The sequence below is a fragment of the Bufo bufo genome, chromosome 10 (genome assembly GCF_905171765.1).
Source record: "Bufo bufo chromosome 10, aBufBuf1.1, whole genome shotgun sequence".
In the NCBI taxonomy this organism is placed as follows: domain Eukaryota; kingdom Metazoa; phylum Chordata; class Amphibia; order Anura; family Bufonidae; genus Bufo; species Bufo bufo.
Genome location: NC_053398.1, coordinates 96,340,207 through 96,363,473, shown reverse-complemented (window position 1 = coordinate 96,363,473; position 23,267 = coordinate 96,340,207). Strand labels below are relative to the sequence as shown.

Genomic DNA, 23,267 nt, shown 5'->3' with positions numbered 1-23,267 from the left:
ACAATCTTCTACGGTGCTGATGTTGCTATTTAGCGGATACTGGAATCTATGATTGAGAGGTTGATAAGTTACACTATGATGGCGCCAGCAGCACTAATGTGTATGTGTTGAAGCGAACTGGAGGGCAGGCACAGGGAAGAGACGATGGGAATGATGGTTGTGGCCCTGAGAGGGTTAGTAGTACTCAGTTCACAGTGGCTAACATCCATCTGCCTCTCCCTGGGGCTGTGCAGTGAACGGAAGACATATCCTTTCTATTTTGAGTGCCCTTGATGGTGGATAGTTAGCAGGGAGCACGGTGGGAGTACAGGAGCCAGAGGATGGATGATGGAGTCAATAATCAGGCACAGTTTAGAGATAACAAAGAACAGTCCTTTTATGGAGGATGATGAGAGAGGCTGTACAGACAGCACAACAGACACAGTTCTGAGATATAAAACAAAGCTTGCTTTTCCCAACAGCTGTGTATAGGCAGCAAGAATGATGGTAGCAGTAGTACACTTTGCTATCTTTCCAAATTGACTATGGCTGTGCCAGAGGCTATAAAATATCCACATATAGCAAAGTCCAAGGTAATCTTCACTGTCCCTGCACATGCGCTCACCTGGTCCTAGACAGTCTGTGGATATATTTCCTGCTTTCCCACAGGATTACACTCCTAGCCAAAAGTGCTTTGCTCTGGCAGCTTCTCACTCCACAGAAATTGTATTTTTCCTGGAGCAAAATATCCTTTCTTTCTTTCATACAGGCTTCAGCCAGAAGCCATTATCGACAACAGGCAGAGCCAGACTCCCAGGCCAATGCGATCAGACTAGTCAGCTACTTCCTCAGCGGGGAATGGACAAGCCTTCCTACTTGAGTAGAGCACAATGACTAAGCTGTGCCACCTATAGACAGCTCCTGGGATCACACACATAGCATAATTCAAGGCATTAACTCTTTTAGCGCCAAACTAGTTTTTTAGCAGTGCCAGGAGCCATATTTGTGCACTCAGTATACATTATTGTCTTTTGAAAAAATTTAGTTTTTCCGGTTTCTCGATCCCACATCCTTCCTCACATAATTCCTCTATATAGCACATTGGTACAGGAGCCATGAGCTGAGAGGAGTGGGCACAGGCAGGAGCCCGCTCCGCTCAGCTAAATCCTGGCAGAGCACATCAGTACAGGGCACAGGGTACCGATGTGCTGTGCCAGAATTAGCTTGTGGGGAGAAGAGGCAGGTCAGCGATCTGTGCTCTGTCTTGTGCAGCTCTCTAAGGCAGTCAGTAATCTGTACACCAGAACAAAGCTGAGAAGCCAGCGCTGTACCAGAATGATTATTCTAAGAAGAGGTACATTCCAGGACTTTGGGTCCTTTTTTAAGTTGGAAAACAGCATAATTTATTAAGTATATTACAAAAATTATTTTTGGGCTATTTAGAACCGTTTAAAAGAAAATTGTAAAAAAGTTGAGTTACTCTTTAAGGCAGGAATCTGTGATTTTTAATACATATTGAAGCGTAGAATATATCTTTGTGTTTGGGTTATCCTATTGGCTTATTCAATTAATTATGTTTTCAAAGAAAAAAAATCGAACCTAAAAATGAAATTACATTCAATTGTTTTTCGATAGTTTTTCACACCTTTGTATTTGTAATACTATAAACATCCATATGTCTTGATAAGTCTTCAGATTTGCGTGCGCTTCTTAATTCTACAAGAAAAAAAAATGCATTTATCCTTTAGCAGACAGCAATATGTTATAAAAACTAAGCCAAAGTATGCCCAAATATGTGTATGCCTGGTGACAATTTCCTTACTAATCAGTGAATCTGGTTCTTCTGAATACACTGATCCAAAAACAACATTGATTGGCATTGATAACGTGAAATACTGTATGTTTTGTTGCATATAGAACTTTTTAAAAAGTGTGATAATATTTAAAGAGGAGCCGTCCCCTCTCGTGACATGTCTTTTTTTTAGTAATTACTTGCATTCCCCATGTAATAACAATTCCAGAGCAGGCTCAAACTGGCCCACAGGAGTACAGGTGAATCCTCCAATGGGCCCCTGAGCAAGGTGGGCTCCTAGTCTCCCACCCCCTGCACAAGTGGCACATAATACAGTAGACTTACTGCACTACATAGATATATATTCAGCACCTCAACCAGCATATGTTCATATAAAAAAAACTTGATAGATTATTAAAGAAACTATTGGAAATAGAAAGAAAATTATGGACTGGCACTCTGTATGTGTGGATAAAATCAATAATTCATACAATATAAAGTGATCACATACATTTAATAAGTAAAACAATAATAAAAATAGAATAAAATACCAATAAAATTGCAATATGTCACCTAAAAATTATACAAAGGTGATAAATGCTGGTAACAAAATGGCTGGGAGTCTAAGGTATGGGTCAGCACAGACAAATATTGATATATTGCTGAAAAGAATAGAATCCGCTGATTGTAAGTGGACAAATGTTAAATATTAAAGAAACTCCTCAATGTATTATTATAGACACGATCAGAGCTGACTTCTGGCTGTCAGTATCCTCTTTTCCCCAGGACCAACCTTCTCAAAGTTGCTGCAGGGACCCCCATATTCAATCATCTGGTAGCATCTTGTGTGAGCAGGTAATATTTGAATGTATCCGTACAGTGGGCCCCCAAAATAAATTTTACTGGTGGGTCCTAGGAACCCCAGTCCGACACTGTTCTGGAGCATCTATTCTTATGATTCTATGTTGAGCCATTCCTGTATTATTCCTGCTAGAAGTTTACTGATGCCTTTCTGAGAAACGGACTTTAAAAACTGACCCATTCAATTGTATGGGGGCAGTTGGTCAGTCAAAAACAGACAGTATAGAACATGTTCTATTTTTTTTATGTCAGTTATTCACTGTTCGTCAAAAAAACTGCCGTGTGAATAACCCCATAGACTATCATCAGTCTTAAAATGAACGTCTGATGGGTGTTAAAAAAAAATGTACACCACATGTCTGTTTTTCCCTGTTGTGTGCATGTAGCCTAGGCCCCTTTCAGATGAGCGAGTTCCACACTCCGGACTCACAGCATGAGTATGCAGCAGCTCCTGTCCTGACCTCCCAGCCCTGCTGGGGTCACATAGCATTATATTGATTTATGATGCCATGTAACCCTTACAGTTCTGGAATGTATAGGATAACGTTTACAGCTTTATATCTGTGTTATACAATACATTCCAGACCTCTAAGGGTTACATAGCATCATAAATCAATATAATGATGGGAGGTCAGGACGGGAGCTGTCTCATACTCACCCTGCAAGTCTGGAGTGTGGAACTCGCTCGTCTGAAAGGGGCCTAAAGGTACTTCTAGGTATTACCAGTAGTGGCTGTGTCTGACTCTGTCCAATCAGTGCTGCTAGTGTCAGACTGTGAAGGGACACACCCCCAACTGGTAACACCCATCTGTACCTTTATTTCAAGCTGCTGATTATTATTTGTACTAGAAGGGCGATTGTCTTAAATATGGCCTTTTTTAGCGGGATGAGGTAACGGTTTGATTGGTACTATTTTGGGGTATATACGCCTTTTTTGATCGCTTGGTGTTGCACTTTTTGTGATGTAAGGTGACAAAAATGGCTTATTTTTTACACCGTTTTTATTTTTTATTTTTTATGGTGTTTATTGGACGGGGTTGATGATGTGATATAGTTATAGAGATGGTCGCTACGGACGAGGTGACACCTAATATGTGTGGTTTTTGTTAGTTTTTTTTATAGGAAAAGGAAATTTATTTTTTACATTTTTATTTATTTATTTTTACTTTTATTATTTTCAAAAAAATTTTTATCAGTTCCCTTTATCCAGTGGGGCTGATGGTTGTACTATACTTTGCAATGCTTTTGCATTGCAAAGTATAATACAATCAGATGCCTGTAGGTGGCAGCACCGGACGCCTATGCCATGGCAACCGGACGCCTTTGCAAAGCGTTCGGTTGCCATGGCAACCATCGGGCGCTGCGATCGCAGCAGCCCTGATAGTTGAGAGAGGAAGACCCTCCCTCTATTAACCCCATGGATGCCGCTACTGCGGCATCTATGCGGTTACAGCAGTGTCAGCATAGAGCTGACACACGCTGCTGATGGCGGCGGCCCAGGAATGGAGCCGTCGCCATCACACACAGAAGGGGGACCGCATCGGGGGCAGCATTTACAAACTACAGATCGGGGCAGGAGGGAGCGGACCGATCGGGGGCAGGATAAGAAGAAGAAGGACAAGAAGGGGGCACAGATCGGGGCAGGAGGGGGCGGACCGCATGGGGGGCAGGGTAAGAAAGACAAGAACAAGAAGGGGGCACAGATCGGGGGCTTCAGGACACATTACCGATTTCAGGCTGTGATCTGCAGAGCGCAGATCAGAGCCTGAAACCGGCATTTTAACACTGCCTCGATCCGATTGGTTAGTCTGCACAGACTAACCAATCGGATCGATTGCCGGCAAGGGGCCACTCTAATTGGCCCCTTGCTGGCATTACTAGACTGTATGCTGTCCGTGACAGCACCAGGGCAGAGGCAGAAGCTTTAATCCAAGCGCTTTGCAGCGCTTGGATTAAAGAGCTGGCTTGACGTCTATACACGTGGTAGCTGCACGGGGCATGTGCAGCTATCACGTATATATACAGATTGCGGTCGTGAAGAGATTAAGGTGAAATAAGGCTGTGTCCCTATGGGGTTAAAGGGGTTGTCAGAGTTATGAAAAAAAAATATATAGCACTGAAAACTGAGCTAAGCAGGTTTTATGCAAAAAAAATATATTTTTTTCCCTGGTTCTTTTCTGGCACTTTGTTTACATGCAATAAAAACAATCTCTGCCCCTCCCCCTGCTCTCACATGAGGAAGGTACGCTGCAGATTCTCCATCTGGATTATACAGTGAGGAACAGAAGTATTTGAACACCCTGCCATTTTGCAAGTTCTCCCACTTAGAAATCATGGAGGGGTCTGAAATTCACATTGTAGGTGCTTTCCCACTCAGAGACAGAATTAAAAAAAAAAAAACAGCAAATCACATTGTATGATTTTTAACCGCTTCCCGACCGCCTAACACAGGGATGCGTTGCGGATCCACGGATCCGCAAAAGACATACGGACGTCTGAATGGAGCCTTACAGGGGGTGATCAATGACAGGGGGGTGATCAATGACAGGGGGGTGATCACCCCATATAGACTCCCTGATCACCCCCCTGTAAGGCTCCATTCAGACGTCCGTATGTGTTTTGCGGATCCGCAAAACACGGACACCGCGGGTCCGCAAAACACGGACACAGGCAATGTGCTTTCCGCATTTTGCGGATCCGCACATTGCCAGAACTATATAGAAAATGCCTTTTCTTGTCCGCAATTGCGGACAAGAATAGGACATGTTCTATAGGCTCTACAAAAAACGCAGTGTTTGCCCGATCTGGCCTGATCTTGTGCGCACACTTGCGTTAAGTCCGCCCCACCGCAGTGACAGAATTTTTTTTTTATGATCACTGCAAAAACACCGTAAAATCGCTGCGGCGCTATAAAGATCACTTTTGAGAGGCACGGCGAGTTAATAGAAGATTTTTTTTTTTTTTTTTGGCACAAGTTAGTGGAAATAATTTTTTTTTTTCTTACAAAGTCTCATATTCCACTAACTTGTGACAAAAAATAAAATCTCACATGAACTCACCATACCCCTCACGGAATCCAAATGCGTAAAATTTTTTAGACATTTATATTCCAGACTTCTCACACTTTAGGGCCCCTAAAATGCCAGGGCAATATAAATACCCCACATGTGACCCCATTTTGGAAAGAAGACACCCCAAGGTGGGGTATTTATACTGCCCTGGTATTTTAGGGGCCCTAAAGCATGAGAGGTAGTTTGGAATCCAAATGCGTAAAAAATGCCCTGTGAAATCCTAAAAGTACTCATTGGAATTTGGGCCCCTTTGCGCACCTAGGCTGCAAAAAAGTGTCACACATGTAGTATCGCCGTACTCAGGAGAAGTAGGGCAATGTGTTTTGGGGTGTATTTTTACATATACCCATACTGTGTGTGAGAAATATCTCTGTAAATGACAACTTTTAAAAAAAATGTATACAAAGTTGTCAGTTTACAGAGATATTTCTCTCACCCAGCATGGGTATATGTAAAAATACACCCCAAAACACATTGCCCTACTTCTCCTGAGTACGGCGATACCACACGTGTGACACTTTTTTGCAGCCTAGGTGCGTAAAGGGGCCGAAAGTCCAACGAGTACCTTTAGGCTTTACAGAGTTACTCACAATTTAGCCCCTCCCAAAATGCCAGAACAGTAAACACACCCCACAAATGACCCCATTTCAGAAAGTAGACACCCCAAGGTATTCGCTGAGGGGCATATTGAGTCCATGAAAGATTGAACTTTTTGTCCCAAGTTAGCGGAAAGGGAGACTTTGTGAGAAAAAAAATAATAATCAATTTCCGCTAACTTGTGCCAAAAAAAAAACTTCGATGAACTCGCCATGCCCCTCACGGAATACCTTGGGGTGTCTTCTTTCCAAAATGGGGTCACTTGTGGGGCATTTATACTGCCCTAGCATTTTAGGGGCCCTAAAGCGTGAGAAGAAGTCTGGAATCCAAATGCCTAAAAATGCCCTCCTAAAAGGTACTCATTGGAATTTGGGCCCCTTTGCGCACCTAGGCTGCAAAAAAGTGTCACACATGTGGTATCGCCTTTCTCAGGAGAAGTAGGGCAATGTGTTTTGAGGTGTCTTTTTACATATACCCATGCTGGGTGAGAGAAATTTCTCTGTAAAATGACAACTTTGTATAAAAAAATGGGAAAAGAGTATCTTTACAATTTCACAGGGCATTTTTTATACATTTGGATTCCAGACTTCTTCTCACGCTTTAGGGCACCTAAAATGCCAGGGCAGTATAAATACCCCACAAGTGAGGGGTATGGTGAAACACATGCGGTCACCGGGAGCAGGCAGTTCCGAGAACAGCCTTCATCGGGCTGTTCTCGGAACTGCCTGCTCCCGGTGACCGCAGCCATTTTATGTACTGGACCTCCGTGTGAACAGCACAAAAGATTGGCCAATAAGAAGGCATACCTTATGAAATATAGAAAATGGTGCATTAAATCAAAGGATATATTAGTAAGCGCCCATATAGTCATCTCACATGCACACTGATCAACATTAGCCAGAAACTGACCAACCCCTTTAGGGAAAAATAATCTTCAGCATGTCAATTTATGTTGCACATTTTCACAACAGATTTTGCCCTTTGAAATGGGTGAAATCCATGACAAATCTGCAGGTAACTCATGCAGACTGAGTGGATTTTAAGCCCCATGTGGAGATACCCACAGTTTCCTCCTTGTAACATGCTGATGGTCTGATATTTGGAATTGCTGGCTTAATGTTCTTGACCCAGAAGATAGACTAAAGGTTGTAAGTATGGTTTTTTGTGCTCTACATTAAAATGTGTATTATTTTTATACATTTTTTTTCTTCGTCTTTTGCCTCTACTTCCAATGGCTATCGGTTATGGGGTTTGGGGGGGGGGGGGTAAGGGGTGGTAAAGGGGGTTATTAAGATGGCTGTATATCCTCTCCTTTGTCTTACACAGTTTTTATTTTTGTGATGATGAAATTTAAAAAAACGTGCTGATGGTCAGATTACACACCCAAGGTCAAAGCATCAGCAACTAGCTGTTGTATTACTGTACCTGCAAAATTCTGGAAAATCTTGTAGATGGCAACAATGACCCCAATTACAAAAAAGCCAAGGGTGATGCATTTAATAATCACCATTGCAAAAGTAAAAAGATAAACTGTTGTGTGACAAGAAACAGGAAACTCTTCGTGCATTTGGAAAATCCAGATACCACCTAAAATAAAGAAAACCATAAAACAGGTATTACAATGTAGCAATTATTAAACTATACTATAAAAGTACAAACAGCCTGGATGAGTCAATCAGTACTGCAGTAGGCAGGAAGGTGCCCTAGCAGAATGTCTTTCTGTGCTGGGCTGTTAATGATGGTGGATGGGTCTGACAGTGTCTGACAGTAAAATGATCTTAGGGAGTCAGGGACAGCCAAAAGTCACTATCAAGCTTGTATTCTACTGCTAGGGACAGTGAAGGGAAAGGATAGAATTACAAAGAAGAACAATTGTGTGTGTAGAGTAGGGATAGGCGGGGAAAACTGTCAGCCAGGAAGTAAGAAGTGAGGAGCTAAGGCTGGCTTTGCCTCCTAGCACAAATATAGCTGCTGCAAATCTCAAAAGCAGTTACCTACAAGGATATTGCTTTCATTTTTCCCCATTTTAACAGAAATCCTTTTTTTTGGGGGGGGGGTGGAATAAGCACAAAACTGAACACATGTTCTACCATCAATCTAGCAAAGCATATAGAATAGTAGTGCGAACTCCATGTCAGGGCATCTCACATACAGTATTCAATTTTTTGGTTTAAATTTAAAAACCATATAAATCAGTGATTGACAACATAATATTAGGGCTAAATCCATTTATTTCTCCACACAGTTCAAATTTTATTTTGGGGGTGTACCAAATTATCTGTGAGTGATAAGATGATATTAAGTGTCAGGGCCTAGCCCTTAATCATCCATTTCCATTTATCTTATCTCCACATGGTTGGAATTTAATTATTTTGAGCAATATTCATGCTGTCTAATCAGCACCTTGATATGCCACACCTGTGAGGTGGGATGGATTATCTCGGCAAAGGAGAAGTGCTCACTAACACAGATTTAGACAGGCGCAAAATACAAATGCAATAGCACTCTGTAACCAGCATTCTGCCCTGCCTCTACAGATTTAGACAGATTTGTGAACAATATTTGAGAGTAATAGTTCTTTTGTGTATGTAGAAAATGTTTCAGATCTTTGAGTTCAGCTCATGCAAAAAGGAAGCCAAAACGAAAGTGTTGCGTTTATGTTTGCTCAGTGTATATAATACCTTCCTGCTCAGGCCATTTCTTGCAAATCTGATATGTGTTACTTTGTGTGGTAATAATTTTGGAATGCTTTTACTTATCCAAGCCACGTTGTACTTCATGACAGTGGCAAATTTAGAGTTGATAGATTTATTTTAAAAAATCCCAAATTTCCCCAAAATTTGGAAAAATTATATTTCTCCGCTTTTCAGACAGATAGTGTTACCTCATAAAATAGTTATTACTTTATATTTTCCATATGTCTACTTTATGTTGGCATAATTTTGTAAATGTAATTTTATGGCTTTTTTGGGATGTTAGATGGACTAGAATTTTAGATGCAATTTTTAAAATTTGTAAGAAAACTTCCAAAACTCACTTTAAGGACCTATTCAGTTATGGAGTTACTTTGTGGGGCTTACGTTGTAGAAACCGCCCATAAATGACCCCATTGTAGAAACTACACCCCTCAAGTTATTCAAATAGAGTTTACAAACTTTGTTAACCCTTTAGGTGTTCCACAAGAATTAAAGGAAAATAGAGGAGAAATTTAAAAATTTCACTGCTTTGCAGATTTTCCATTTTAATCAATGTTTTCTTGTAAGGCAGCAAGGGTTAACAGTCAAATAAAGCTCAATATGTATTACCCTAATTCTGCAGTTTACAGAAACACCCCATACGTGGTCGTAAACTGCTGTCTAGGCACATGCCAGGGCAAAGAAGGGAAGGAGCAACATATGTATTCTGGAGGGCAGATTTCACTGGGATAACTTTAAAGAGGACCTGTCACCACTACTGACATGCCTGTTTTCATAGCTTTATGCATCCCTCATGTAATAACAATTCCGGAACATCTATTCTTATGTCTGTATGTTGTGCAATTCCTTTATTATTTCTACTAGAAGTTATGAATGAATTACTAGCAGTCTACAGTAAGGGTACAGAGGGGTAGTGACAAGTTGGGGGTGTGTACCTGAACAGACTCACTCTATCCGATCAGTGCTGCCTTTTTCAGACTGTGCAGGTACACCCCCCAACTTGTTACCACCCCTCTGTACCCTTACTGAAGGCTAATAGCAATTCATTCATAACTTCTAGTAGAAATAATACAGGAATGGCACAACATAAAGCCATAATAATAGATGTTCCAGAATTATTACATAGGGAATGCATGTAGCTATTAAAAGTTGTAGTATGTCAGGAGCGGTGAAAGGTCCTCTTTAAGTTGCCATGTCGCATTTGAAGACCACCTGATGCACCCCTACAGTAGAAACTCCAAAAAAGTGAACCCATTTTGGAAACTACTGGATAAGGTGACAGTTTTATTGGTACTATTTTGGGTTACATATGATTTTTGATCACTTGATATTGCACTTTTTTTTAGGCAAAATAAATAAATGGCTGTTCTGGCACTATTTAAATTTTTTTACAGCGTTCACCTGACAAGATAGATCATGTTTTATTTTTAAAGAGCAGGTTGTTACAGACGCGACAATACCAAATATGTCTATTTTTATTTTTTGTTTCAGTTTTACATAATAAAGAATTTTTGAAAGAAAATCTTGTTTTTGTGTCTCCATTTTCTGAAAACTATATTTTTTTATTTTTCTGAGGATCATCTTATGTAAGGGATCATTTTTTGTGGGAAGAGTTGGTATTTTTATTAAGATTTTTTGATTGTTCAATGTTACACTTCTTTGGGGCAGGGTGAGCAAAAAATAGTTGTTTTGGCACAGATTATATTTTATTTTTTTACGGAGTTCACCTGCGAGGGTAGATCATGTGATATTTTTATAGAGCAGGTCTTTACGGACGCAGCAATACCTAATATGTCTATTTTATTTATTTCAGTCTTACACAATTTTTTGGAAAAAAATCATGCTTTTGTGCCTCCTTTTCTGAAAGCCATATTTTTTTGTTTTTATTTTTCTGCTGATCATCTTGTGTAGGGGCTCGCTTTTTGCTGGAAGAATTGACATTTTTATTGGTACCTTTTTTGGGTACATATGATTTTTGATCAATCAATATTAAACTTTATTGGGGGCAAGGTGACCAAAAAATGTCTGTTTGGCACATTTTTGTCTGTTTTTATTTTATTGAGGGGGTAGGTAATATGATATTTTTTAAAGAGCTGCTCATTATGGATGCAGCAACATCTAATGGCTCCTTTTAATTATTTACATTTTTTTTAAAAAAAATCTCTTAAGGAAGGGAAAGGGGCATTTTCTTATGTAATTTTTTTATAAAACACTTTTTTTTTTACTTTTTTCACTTTTTATTTTTGCCCCATTGATTGGGTGTGCACAGCTCCAGTGCCCGAACGAACAACTCGACGTACTAGCACATTAATTTGCGGGAAGTCACTTCCCGTTCTGATGTACTAGTATGTCACATGTTGGTACGGGGTTAAAATTGCAACACCAAGAAGGAAAATTGTGAAATTCTGCAAATCACAGGATGGATATACATAGTAATAATATGCAAATGTGAAAAAATGGAAACAAAGAGGGAGATTTATCAAACTGGTGGAAAGTAGAACTGGCTTAGTTGCCCATAGCAACCAATCAGATTCCACCTTTCATTTTTCACAGTTCCTTTGAAAATGAAAGGTGGAATGCCATTGGCTGCTATGGGCAACTAAGCCAGTTCTACTTTATGCCAGTTTGATAAATCTCCCACCAAATATTTAAAACATCTCCATTTATTAAGTATTGAGTAGGAGCACCACACACAAATAAAAGTACTTACACCTTTGGAATGCTATCACTGAGGTTATTATTGGACGTCTGATGAATGTTCTGCCATGCTAAATTCACTTAGGCACACAAATCATGAAGAACCACTGTTGACAGTCCCATTTGCAATTGCTATCTAATAATGTCCCATAAGGGCTTGATAAGAGATAAGCCTGGAGACGCTGCAGGCCAAAGAGGCTGCTCACAGTAGAACAAGCAACATGCGGCCTCGCCTTGTCCTGATGAAAAACGGTTCTTGCGACTCTTTAAATAAATGGCTGTACTATTGGTTCCGTGACCAAATCAATATGATGCTGAGCTGTTATTGTACCTGAAATGAAGACTAGAGGAGTCCGGCTACCGTACATTATGCCACCCCACACCACAGTCCCAGGTATAGGACCGGTGTGACGTTCCCTTGTTAAGACCTCTTTATGGCATTACTGATGTAGCCTCCTGACCAATCTCCAGCTATCACTGTGTTGAAGCCAAAAGCAAAACTCATCACTTAAGATAGAGCTCCATTCCAGCCTCCATTACTGTCTTACTGTGCACCATGACTGTCTTTGTGGTCAATGAAACACCTGTAGCTGTATGTCTAGCTCAGGGATCAAGACATCTTGAACAGTAAAGTAAAGTCCAGTAGTGGCTTAAAGCCACTCTGGCTTTGAGATTTTATTTCACTTTTCGAAAGTGTATCCGACTTGGCTTCTAAGCTGGACACTACACCCTCAGGATCTTCATTTACCAAATTTGAAGTCAACTGATGGTTAACTTCAATTTCCCAAATGCCAGCAAAGAGAACACCCTCAATTGACAGGAAGGCTGCATCACAAGCTGCAGAGACTCCTCAGCGTTCTCTTGCCCGACTGCAGGCTGATCGAATGCTGCTGCTCGAGCTGCTGAAACTCCTCAGCACATCTGGGCCTGACTTTCTTAGCAGGAGATCAGACGGGGGACTTTCAGAAACTCAGAGACTCCTGCTCAAACCCAGGCCAGGAAGCAAGCTAGAAGAGCAAATCATCTTTTTCAACATGCTAATGAGCAGGCTTTCAAGTATGATGCTGCTTTCAATTAAAATCCAACCACAGCCTAAGCCCAACATTGATTGGTTATGATTGGCTAAATGGAAATTCAATTTACTTTCTGTGGTGCCTTAAATTTTCCCAAGGAGATAAAAGGTATGTGCTGTTCTGGAGGCAAGATACAGATATCAGACTTGCCAACTCCTCCAGTGCCACTCAAGTCATTACTTACAGACAAATAGCCTGGAATGATGATATTTTCTTCGCAAAGTTAAAAGTTATTACAACTGCATACAGATGACTTCATTTGGAGCAACTTAAGTCACAGAGAATAGTTTCATGTCCACATTTAAGAAAAAAGGGGTGGGTATGCCATCTCACTCTACACTTTTTGCCAGCAGAGAATCAAGAACATGCGTTCCTGCAGATCTACTTCATGGGAGATGCTCTAAACCCAGACAGCACCAGGTACTTTTTCAGATTTCACAATAAATGGGATAAAGTGCAATTGCACAAGAGTCCAACAGTTTCTTTTAGTAAAGTATATTATACTTAGGCCCCTTGCAGACGAGCATTCCTCCCGCAGCGAATCCGCATCGCAGCACCCGGCCTGACCTCCCACCACTGACGGGATTCACATAGGATTATATTGATTTATGATGCTATGTAACCCTTACAGTTCTGGAATGTATTAGATAACACTGGCATAATTATGCCAGTGTTATCCAATACATTCCAGAACTGTAAGGGTTACATAGCATCATAAATCAATATAATGCTATGTGACCCCCAGCAGTGCTGGGAGGTCAGGATGGGAGCTGAGTTGCGGACTCGCTGCGGAAGGAATGCTCGTCTGCAAGGTGCCTAAGGAGTCTAGCTTGCAGTGATCAAAGATAATAGATCAATTATACTATTGGGCTAGGGCTAGGCAGCAACATTAGTTATGTGACTGAAAATTGTGCGATTTGTCTGTGACTTGCTTCTGCAATGAAGTCACGCAACTATTTTACGTTGTGATATTGCAGCTAGTAGCATGAGATTTAGGATTTTTTTTTAACACCCATTAGACAGCAAAAACAAATCACGTCAGAAGTTATAAGCGATAAGACGCACCTAGGATTTAGAGGAGGAAAAAATATATAATTTTTCATCTGAACTCAGATCAAACCCCAATCCTCATTAGACCCCCAAACTCCATCAGACCTCAGATCAGACCCACCAACCTCCATGAGCCTCAGATCAGATCCCCATGAGCCTCAGATCAGATCCCCATGAGCCTCAGATCAGACCCCCATGAGCCTCAGATAGGACCCCAAAATCAGACCCCCAAGCTCCATTAGACCTTAGATCAGACCCACATCAGACCCCCAAACTCCATCAGACCTTAGATCAGACCCCCCCTCCCCCAACCTCCATGAGCCTCAGATCAGACCCCCATGAGGCTCATGTCAGGCCCTCATGAACCTCAGATCAGACCCCATGAGTTTCAGATAGGACCCCCATGAACTTCAGATCGATCCCCATCAGCCTCAGATCAGACCCCCATCATAAATAATAAATAAATAATAAAGCTTACCTCGCTTGATCCAGATGGCGCTGCCACTCTGCAGATCTAATCACCACTCCCTGGCCTTCCTTCGCTGTACGCAGTCAGGACACATTAAGGGGGGGCAGACTGGGAACTTAAAGTGGCCCTGTGTTGTAGGCGAGTCCAAATTGACAGAAAAGGAGGCAACACAAGTAGATCAGGCGAACACCAGTAGGCTGGTCCAGCAATACTGTAGTGCAGCATAAAATTACACCACTGTAGAACCAAATACTACAGTGCAGCACAAAATACCGCCCTCACTGCAGTATAACTGGGGACGGTGATGCAGTTGAACTCAGGGCACCTGCAGCCATTGGTCAGATGAATAAGAACCTGATGCTCGTACATTAATTACTGCTGAGAGCATCAGATCATTATGTACCTGGCAGCGGTCGTGAGTAGGGCCAGGCAGCCCTCTGCGCATCGGCGGACCAGAAAATTTCCCTGTAGGGTCTATGGCCTGTCCACTCCTGCTAAGGGGTCATTAATGCTCTAAGGAGCACTAAGGCGGCATTACTGTATTAAGAGGCACTAAGAGGGACATTACTGTATTAAGGGTAACTAAGGGGACATTATTGTATTAAAAATGCAGTAAAGGTAAATTACCGTATTAGCAGGCACTAAAGGAGACACTATTGATGTAATGGGCACTAAGGGGATATTTCTATAGTATAGGGCACAAAGGAGAATGTAAATACTGGAAAATGAGGACCCAAAGACATGAGTCATGGTATGGTGGCCTGGGCCTGGTGAACAAAAAAGGCTAAGTGAATATTCACAGTAACAGAAAACGTCATCTGTAACTCACTGGGTATAAAACTGTACTGTACTGTAGTAAAGGGTAAAGAAGGCGGCACTCACCCATGCAGTTGGGTAAAAGTAATCCTTTATTTCATCCGGGGTGCACTCAAAATATTAGCAGAGGTAACGGGGGCGTATGGCAATAAGTCCACACATAGCCGCCAACTGCATGGGCGAGTGCCGCCTTCTTTACTACAGTGCTCTCTTGTTTCTTTTTTGGCTTGTGCACCGCCGCTGTGCAGGGGAGACGGAAGAGGTGCGCCTATCCTGGTTTGAGGTGCTGTTGGTATATTGACTGACTGGGCTTATAGCAGTGCCGCCTCTACAATACTTCTTTGTTTTAGCTATGCCTAAAACTGTACTGTATTCACATATATAATTGTATATACCTATATATATTTACAGTATGTACAACTGGTATCCTCTACCATATGGTGATTATATGGTGGTATGTTTGGTCTTATTACAGTTGTTTCTACTTGGTATCAGTATGGCGGCATACAGTCACTTGGTGGTGGTGCTTTGTGTTCGTATTCTGGCAGTAATTTTGTGGCTGGTATTGTTATTGGCAATATTAGTCTTGATTTATTTGGTGTTATTCACAAACATTATGGTGATAATATGTGTTACTCATAGTTATATTATATGTTAACTGTATAGCTGTATAATTTGGAGGTGTATTATATATAGGGATTTTTTGGGTGGGTGGGAGTGGGACATATATCTGTATAGACCTAGAAAAATCACAGGGTCTCATGGGGGGAATCCAGGTCCAAAATTTGTCCTGGCCATCAAATACATACAAAACTCACAACCCAAATTAAAGTATCACTGCTCTTAATATCCCACTTTTAACTGTGTCAAATTGGGTGGTGTTTTCTTCAGTATGGTCAGCATGCACTAGAAAAGCTTTTGATGTATATGTAAATGTATCAATAGGGCCCAATAGACGAGCGGATGCCACAGTGATTGGCCGAGTGGACAAACTGGTGTGTCAAGCCTGAAAAGAGTAGGTGGTGAGGAGCAGGGGCCAAACAGCAGCAGTAGGGAACAGTGTTCCCTTTAAGTTGTGCACTCTGAGAAGGAAAGGTTAAAACAACATACTAACCAGGATTAATGCGCTCAATAACAGCTTTACCTGCAGCAGAGTTTGGAATTTTTAAATCTTTCAAATCCAGACAAAACAGCTTGGAAAGAACAGCGGCAGGAAATAGTGATGAGCGGTAGGGGCAATATTCGAATTCGCGATATTTCACAAATATTTTGTAGAATATTTGTCATGAATTCGCGATTATTTTCTTGATTGAGAAAATCGGCAATGTAATATTCGCATAATGGGCGCGCAATACAGGCGTGGGTCACTTTTGCTACATTTTCCAAGCTGCTAGAAGTTTCTGAGACTGGAGAAAATGGTTGGCATGGCAGAACATTAAAAATGGCTTTATATGCAGATAGAGTGCTCCAATATATTCGCGATTGTGCTAATCGGCAATTAATGATGGGAATATTTTGGAGCAATACGTGAAACTTCACATTTTAGCAGCTCTGGCTACATATTACTGATTGGTGCACTATGTATTGTTGTGACATCACAGCACTATGTCTGTAGCATGTATGTATGGACAGCAGAACCTATCACAATACCTAACACACTGCACTGCACCAGCTACACTATATCAGGATATAACCTACACTGACTATCTCCCACTATCTGTATTATATATATAAGCTATCTAACTATCTATCTTATGTAATGAGTGGAAAGCACAGAGCACAGCAATGACACTGTTCTCTCTCTCAGAACTTTAAAAAAAACTGTAGAAAATGGCTGCTGGGGAGGTTCTTATATAGTAAGGGGTAGGCAGCTTTCCTATTGGTTGCTAGGGATGTTGCTAAGCTCAGACAAATACATTGCATCCTTCTCATTGGCCCACAAGCAAAAAGCAGGGAGGGATCATGGGTTCAGATGAAAAAAAAATCTAGAATATTCTAAATATTCGCGAATTCCCCAGGTGCTGATATTCGTGATTAATATTTGCAATTCGAATATTCGCGCCCAACAATAGCAGGGAATTGATGAAGTGAGTACTTGCCATTTGTTATTTTTGCCTCTTTTAACCCTTTAATATCATGTTTTGTCCAACCAGTTAAGTGTCCATTTTTTGTTATTGCTTTTTATCCCATAAAAGGGGTTCTCCAGGAATTAATAAAATTAAATTACCTAAAATGGCAAAATATCACTTTAATATAAACACATTTCCAAATAGCATTTATTATTTATAATGGCCAGACATGTTTGTGAGACCTAGGTGGGTGGAATGGCTGATCATCTGGGACACATATAGAAAAAAGATTTTATATTTTCTCCCATTATTGATTACAATATAACATACAAGGATTAAAAGAAATGTGGATATTAAGGGAGATAATGATTATTTATTGCTCTTTATTTTCCACATTTAGTGTTCTTTTTTAACCTGAGCAAACCGTAGACTATTCAGATGGATTTATTTATTAGTTATATTTGGTAACTATTGTTAAAATGTATCTCTCATTATGTATTTTATATACAGTACAGACCAAAAGTTTGGACACACCTTCTCATTCAAAGAGTTTTCTTTATTTTCATGACTATGAAGGCATCAAAACTATGAATGAACACATGTGGAATTATATACATAACAAACAAGTGTGAAACAACTGAAAATATGTCATATTCTAGGTTCTTCAAAGTAGCCACCTTTTGCTTTGATTACTGCTTTTCACACTCTTGGCATTCTCTTGATGAGCTTCAAGAGGTAGTCCCCTGAAATGGTCTTCCAACAGTCTTGAAGGAGTTCCCAGAGATGCTTAGCACTTGTTGGCCCTTTTGCCTTCACTCTGCGGTCCAGCTCACCCCAAACCATCTCGATTGGGTTCAGGTCCAGTGACTGTGGAGGCCAGGTCATCTGGCGCAGCACCCCATCACTCTCCTTCATGGTCAAATAGCCCTTTACTTTCAAAGTTTTCCCAATTTTTCGGCTGACTGACTGACCTTCATTTCTTAAAGTAATGATGGCCACTCGTTTTTCTTTACTTAGCTGCTTTTTTCTTGCCATAATACAAATTCTAACAGTCTATTCAGTAGGACTATCAGCTGAGTATCCACCTGACTTCTCCTCAACGCAACTGATGGTCCCAACCCCATTTATAAGGCAAGAAATCCCACTTATTAAACCTGACAGAGCACACCTGTGAAGTGAAAACCATTTCAGGGGACTACCTCTTGAAGCTCATCAAGAGAATGCCAAGAGTGTGCAAAGCAGTAATCAAAGCAAAAGGTGGCTACTTTGAAGAACCTAGAATATGACATATTTTCAGTTGTTTCACACTTGTTTGTTATGTATATAATTCCACATGTGTTAATTCATAGTTTTGATGCCTTCAGTGTGAATCTACAATTTTCATAGTCATGAAAATAAAGAAAACTCTTTGAATGAGAAGGTGTGTCCAAACTTTTGGTCTGTACTGTATATGTTTAACATTATTGTTTCCGTTGAGATTTTTTCCTATACAGCTTCAAACTCATACTTAAATGTAAATGTATTAGTGGTCTGTGGCCACTGCAAGAGGAAGTATACTGAAAAATGAATTTGATTGGCAATATAAATTGAGCTGCTTTGTAAATAATGACAATGTGATACAAACTAACCTGGGATGAGCCAGCATGCGGAGAAGGTGAACAGAACATATTCAACAGCAATGACTACTTTTCTAAAGAAAAGCTTCAAAGGATATAAAAGGCAAATCAGCGCATCGGTGATACCAGCCACTATCATATAAATTGGAACATATGGCTGGTTGGGGCAGTTATCTATGTGTATAACACCTACAGAAAGATGAAAGGAATAGACATAAATAACCTGAGTATAAAATACAGACTTCAGTAATCAGTTCTTCAGCAGTTTTACACTATCCTTGCTTTATACCACTTTTTAGCAATTTTTTTTTTTGATTTGTCACAATACAGAAACATATGAAGCAAATAACAATAAAAGAAATATGAATACAATACATAATAATAAATGACCTATCAGATCAAAAGGGTTATGAAGCAGAAATCTTTGGTAAACAAGTGAAATCTAAGTCTCATATTTAAACTGGATTTAGACGGCCCATTAAATCGGGAATGAACATTCTTACAAACACTCGTTCCTGATAATCTGCTTGTCTAAGGCTTTGTCCACATTTCCATTTTTCACCAACGTGAGTAGTATAGGGAGACAGCTCTCGTCAAACTCAAAGTGACAGGTGGCCACGCCCCTTTTCCAGCTGTCCGGACAAGCCCTAATATAGTATATTCAGGCTACAACTCATTTAAGTTTTAAAAATAGCTTGACTTTCTGAGACCTTCACAGACATGTTAGACATGCAATTATTCAAGGTTTTATTGTATAGTATCACTTTACATCGTTAAAATGATCCAGTTACCTTCCCCATATCATAATGGTAGTCACAACCGGTAAGTATGATGACCGAACGTTTTGGCCAGAATGGCCTTCTTCAGCGGTCAAAATCTGGAAGGAATTGTGGTAGGGTGCGCTTGATCACAGTCTTTTCCGCCCCCTCACACGTCACAAGCACATATGACAGGAAGCTGGAGGCATCTGACACGCAGGTGGAACGCATAGCAGTACTTCCGGTCACGTGATTTCCAGATCACGTGCCCGGTATCGCCCGCACGCCGGCATACTTTAAATAGACGCGCACACAGACACTAGCCTGTGATCCAGCGCACCCTACCACAATTCCTTCCAGATTTTGACCGCTGAAGAAGTCCATTCTGGCCGAAACGTTTGGTCATCATACTTATCGGTTGTGACTACCATTATGATATGGGGACTGTAACTGGATCATGTTAACGATGTAAAGTGATACTATAAAATAAAACCTTGAATAATTGCAAGTCTAAGAAGCTGTGTGCCGCAATTTTCTACTACTGAGTTACGACTACAAAGTCCTTGCGGGCACCAGCCAATACGGAGTGTGCTACTTCACTTAGTGAATACTAGACATGTTAGACATGTCAGGGCATGTTCAAATATATTTATATAACTATCTGTTATCTATCTATTATCTATAATCCTGCTTAATAAAATATTACTATAAATATTTTATCTATCTACCTTTCTATCTAGATAACTACCTATTTGTCTATCTAGCTATCTATCACATATCTTTTTATCCATCTATCTATAACATAGCTATCTATCTATTCTATCAATCATTCTATCTTTCTATCTATCAATTATCTATCTAATAAAATCCTAACAACTTCCAATAAAATCCTATAAAACCCTATCAAACTATTAAAATCCTAATAAATTCCTATTAAAATCCTATAAAACCCTATCAAACTATTAAAATCCTAATAAATTCCTATTAAAATCCTATAAAACCCTATCAAGCTATTCAAATCCTAATAAATTCCTATTAAAATCCTATAAAACCCAAACTATTAAAATCCTAATAAATACCTATTAAAATCCTATAAAACACTATCAAGATATTAAAATCCTAATAAAATCCAAATAAATTCCTATTAAACTATTAAAATCCTATTAAAATCCTAATAAATTCCTATTAAAATCCTATAAAACCCTATCAAGCTATTAAAATCCTAATAACTTTGTATTAAAATCCTATAAAACCCTATCAAGCTATTAAAATCCTAATAAATTCCTATCAAAATCATATAAAACCTACTATCTAGCTATGAGTCTAACTTTCTATCTATCTTCAAATATCTATCTTTCTTCTTCGTCCTACAGCAGCACAGAAGGGATATATTCAAATCCCAGAACTTCAATCTAGGACCGTCCACCTAGAAATAATCAAACAATTAACCAAATTGATATCACGTTAGGCCCCTTATATAAGGAACCAGAATACTGCACCAACTTGTGTTTTTTCAGTCCTTCACTCCGGCAGGTGTTTTCCTCACCTGGCTGCCCACCTGGAAAAGGACTTAGGGCCTTGCGTTGTCAGGCTCCAGCTGCTTGGCTAGTGTGTTCCTGGCCTAGACCTGGTATAGTGTATGGTGGCTTGTCCTGCCAGTGCTTTGCCTGGTAATGCCTGTACCAGGTCGCCTGTCTATGTCCAGTGCGGTTGCCTGGCTGACCTGGGTCCCTGTGAGTAGGACTCCTTTGACAGCGGTGCGGTATGTATGTTTTAAAAAGTGCTGTCGGCCAGTGCATTGCCTGGCTTATCTTTTCTTTTCTACTTGGACCCATGAGAAGATTTTCCAGTTACCTGTCTTTCTGCAGCCTGGTCTGGACTTCTGTCTCTCTCTTCCTGGCAGTCTTAGTGCGCGCGCGCTCTGTATCCTTTCTGTTCCAGCTTCCGCCCGGAGCGTTGACTGGCGTCCGCTGCCTCGATGGTGTACTGCGCGCGCACGTACGTGTTCTGGGTGTGGGAGGAGCTATTTACTGTTACTGTTTAAAGCCAGGGAACCTTGCAGCCTGCTGCAGAGTGCCAGGCAGCGGGGTTCCTGGTTTGTTAAGGTATTCTTGATCTTTGAGGAGAGGTGTAATTTACATTTATAAGGATTATACTTAGTATATCTCTTTTTATATTACAGATGTCGAGCCATAAAAAGAGAAAGCAAAAGTCTAGACACCGCGTTTGTGCAGGATGTAAATTGCCAATACCGGATGATTTGCAAGATGACATCTGTGATTTGTGTGCAGAAAAACTACCCACGCCTGTTACTCATCCTGCTAGAACAAATTTATGTATTAGTTGTCTTCAGCCTCTCACACCTGATGCAGTGTCTAACATTTGTAATGACTGTAGTCCCCAAGATGGAGGATTAGCAGAAGAGGCGTAGAAGTTTTTTGCTTGGTTCAAAGAGAACTTGCAGGATGTTTTTTCTGCTTCTGGCAAGTAACAAGAAAAAAAGTAATCATCATAGTCAGATTACAGACGAAGTGCCACATTCTTCAGCTACTTGTTCTCTTTCTGGACTATCATCCGACTCACATGTGGGTGTTGAGGAATTTTTTCTATTGAAGAAAGTTTCAGCAGATAAGCTGATAAAACGTGGGAAACGTTGTCTTGAAACTAATGAGGAAGAAGAGTCTGTTCAGGATAAGGGAAATCTGTATTTTCCCAAAAAGAAATCTAGAGTTTTTTCTGCTCATCCAGTTTTAAAAACTATCATGGAAAGAGAGTGGAAAAAGCCAGACAGACGCCTGGACTTATAGCTTCAAGTCTCTGTATAGGCTTGATCCTGCGGCGTCAGAAGAATAGGAATTGCCAGCCAGAGTTGACCCGGATGTTGCACGTTTGTCTAAGAGATCTTTTTGTCCTTCAGAAGACTCTACCCTGCTAAAAGACCCGATGGATCGGAAGGCTGACACCCTCCTTAAAAGACCCTCCCATTGTAATCTAGAATCCTTACAAAAAGGGGCGATGTCATCGGTTCCAGTTGCGATAGCATTAAGGGTCTGGCCTAGCAAACTTTCAAGAGATATCCTGGCGGGGGTATCGAGACAAGAATTGTCAGACCAAGTATCTGCTCTAAAGACAGTCGCAGAGTTCCTCTGCGATTTTCCTCTGGATGTCATAAGGATTGCAGCTAAGAACATGGCTTTAGCAAATTTGACCAGAAGAGCGATATGGTTGAAGCCTTGGACGGGAGACTCCACCTCCAAGTCTAATTTTTGCTCACTTCCATTCGAGCCTGGTAGACTGATAGGTTCTCAATTAGACAAGATCTTAAAAAGAAAATAAAAAGGAGAAAGCATTGGCATTTCCGGAAACTTTTAGGTCTAGACCCTCAAGATTTCGGGGCCAAAGAGGAAGAGTGTCCTTTCGGGGACGGAATACTCAAGGGGGGACCAGGAAGACGGTTTTGTTCTCGTTATCATGACAAAGGAAAGAAGAGCCCTCAGATACCCCTGCCGCTAACTCAAAGTTTTGACATGAGACCTGCACTCAGTGTAGGCGTAAGGTTGAGAAACTTTTCCACGATATGGGAAGGTGTCACTTCAGACAGTTGGGTTTTAAACATCATCAAGAATGGTTACTCTCTCGAGTTCAATCATCTTCCAAGAGAAAGATTTCTGCTAAACACTACAGAAGATCGAATAATTAAGCCTCTTCTTCAGGAGTTTCTGC

General features: G+C 40.6%; 1 protein-coding gene across 1 annotated transcript in view; it reads right to left on the bottom strand.

The window, feature by feature from the left end:
• Nucleotides 1-379: 379 nt before the first annotated feature.
• Nucleotides 380-23,267, bottom strand: part of LOC120980749 (transmembrane protein 272-like) — a 33,180-nt gene continuing 10,292 nt past the window's right edge. Inside the window, exons 3-5 of the mRNA XM_040410024.1 lie at nucleotides 18,799-18,975; nucleotides 7,726-7,887; nucleotides 380-1,695 (exon numbers count right to left, since the gene is read on the bottom strand). Of these exons, the coding sequence (XP_040265958.1) occupies nucleotides 1,619-1,695; nucleotides 7,726-7,887; nucleotides 18,799-18,975 (416 nt within the window). The 3' untranslated portion in view covers nucleotides 380-1,618. The remainder of the gene's footprint in view (nucleotides 1,696-7,725; nucleotides 7,888-18,798; nucleotides 18,976-23,267) is intronic.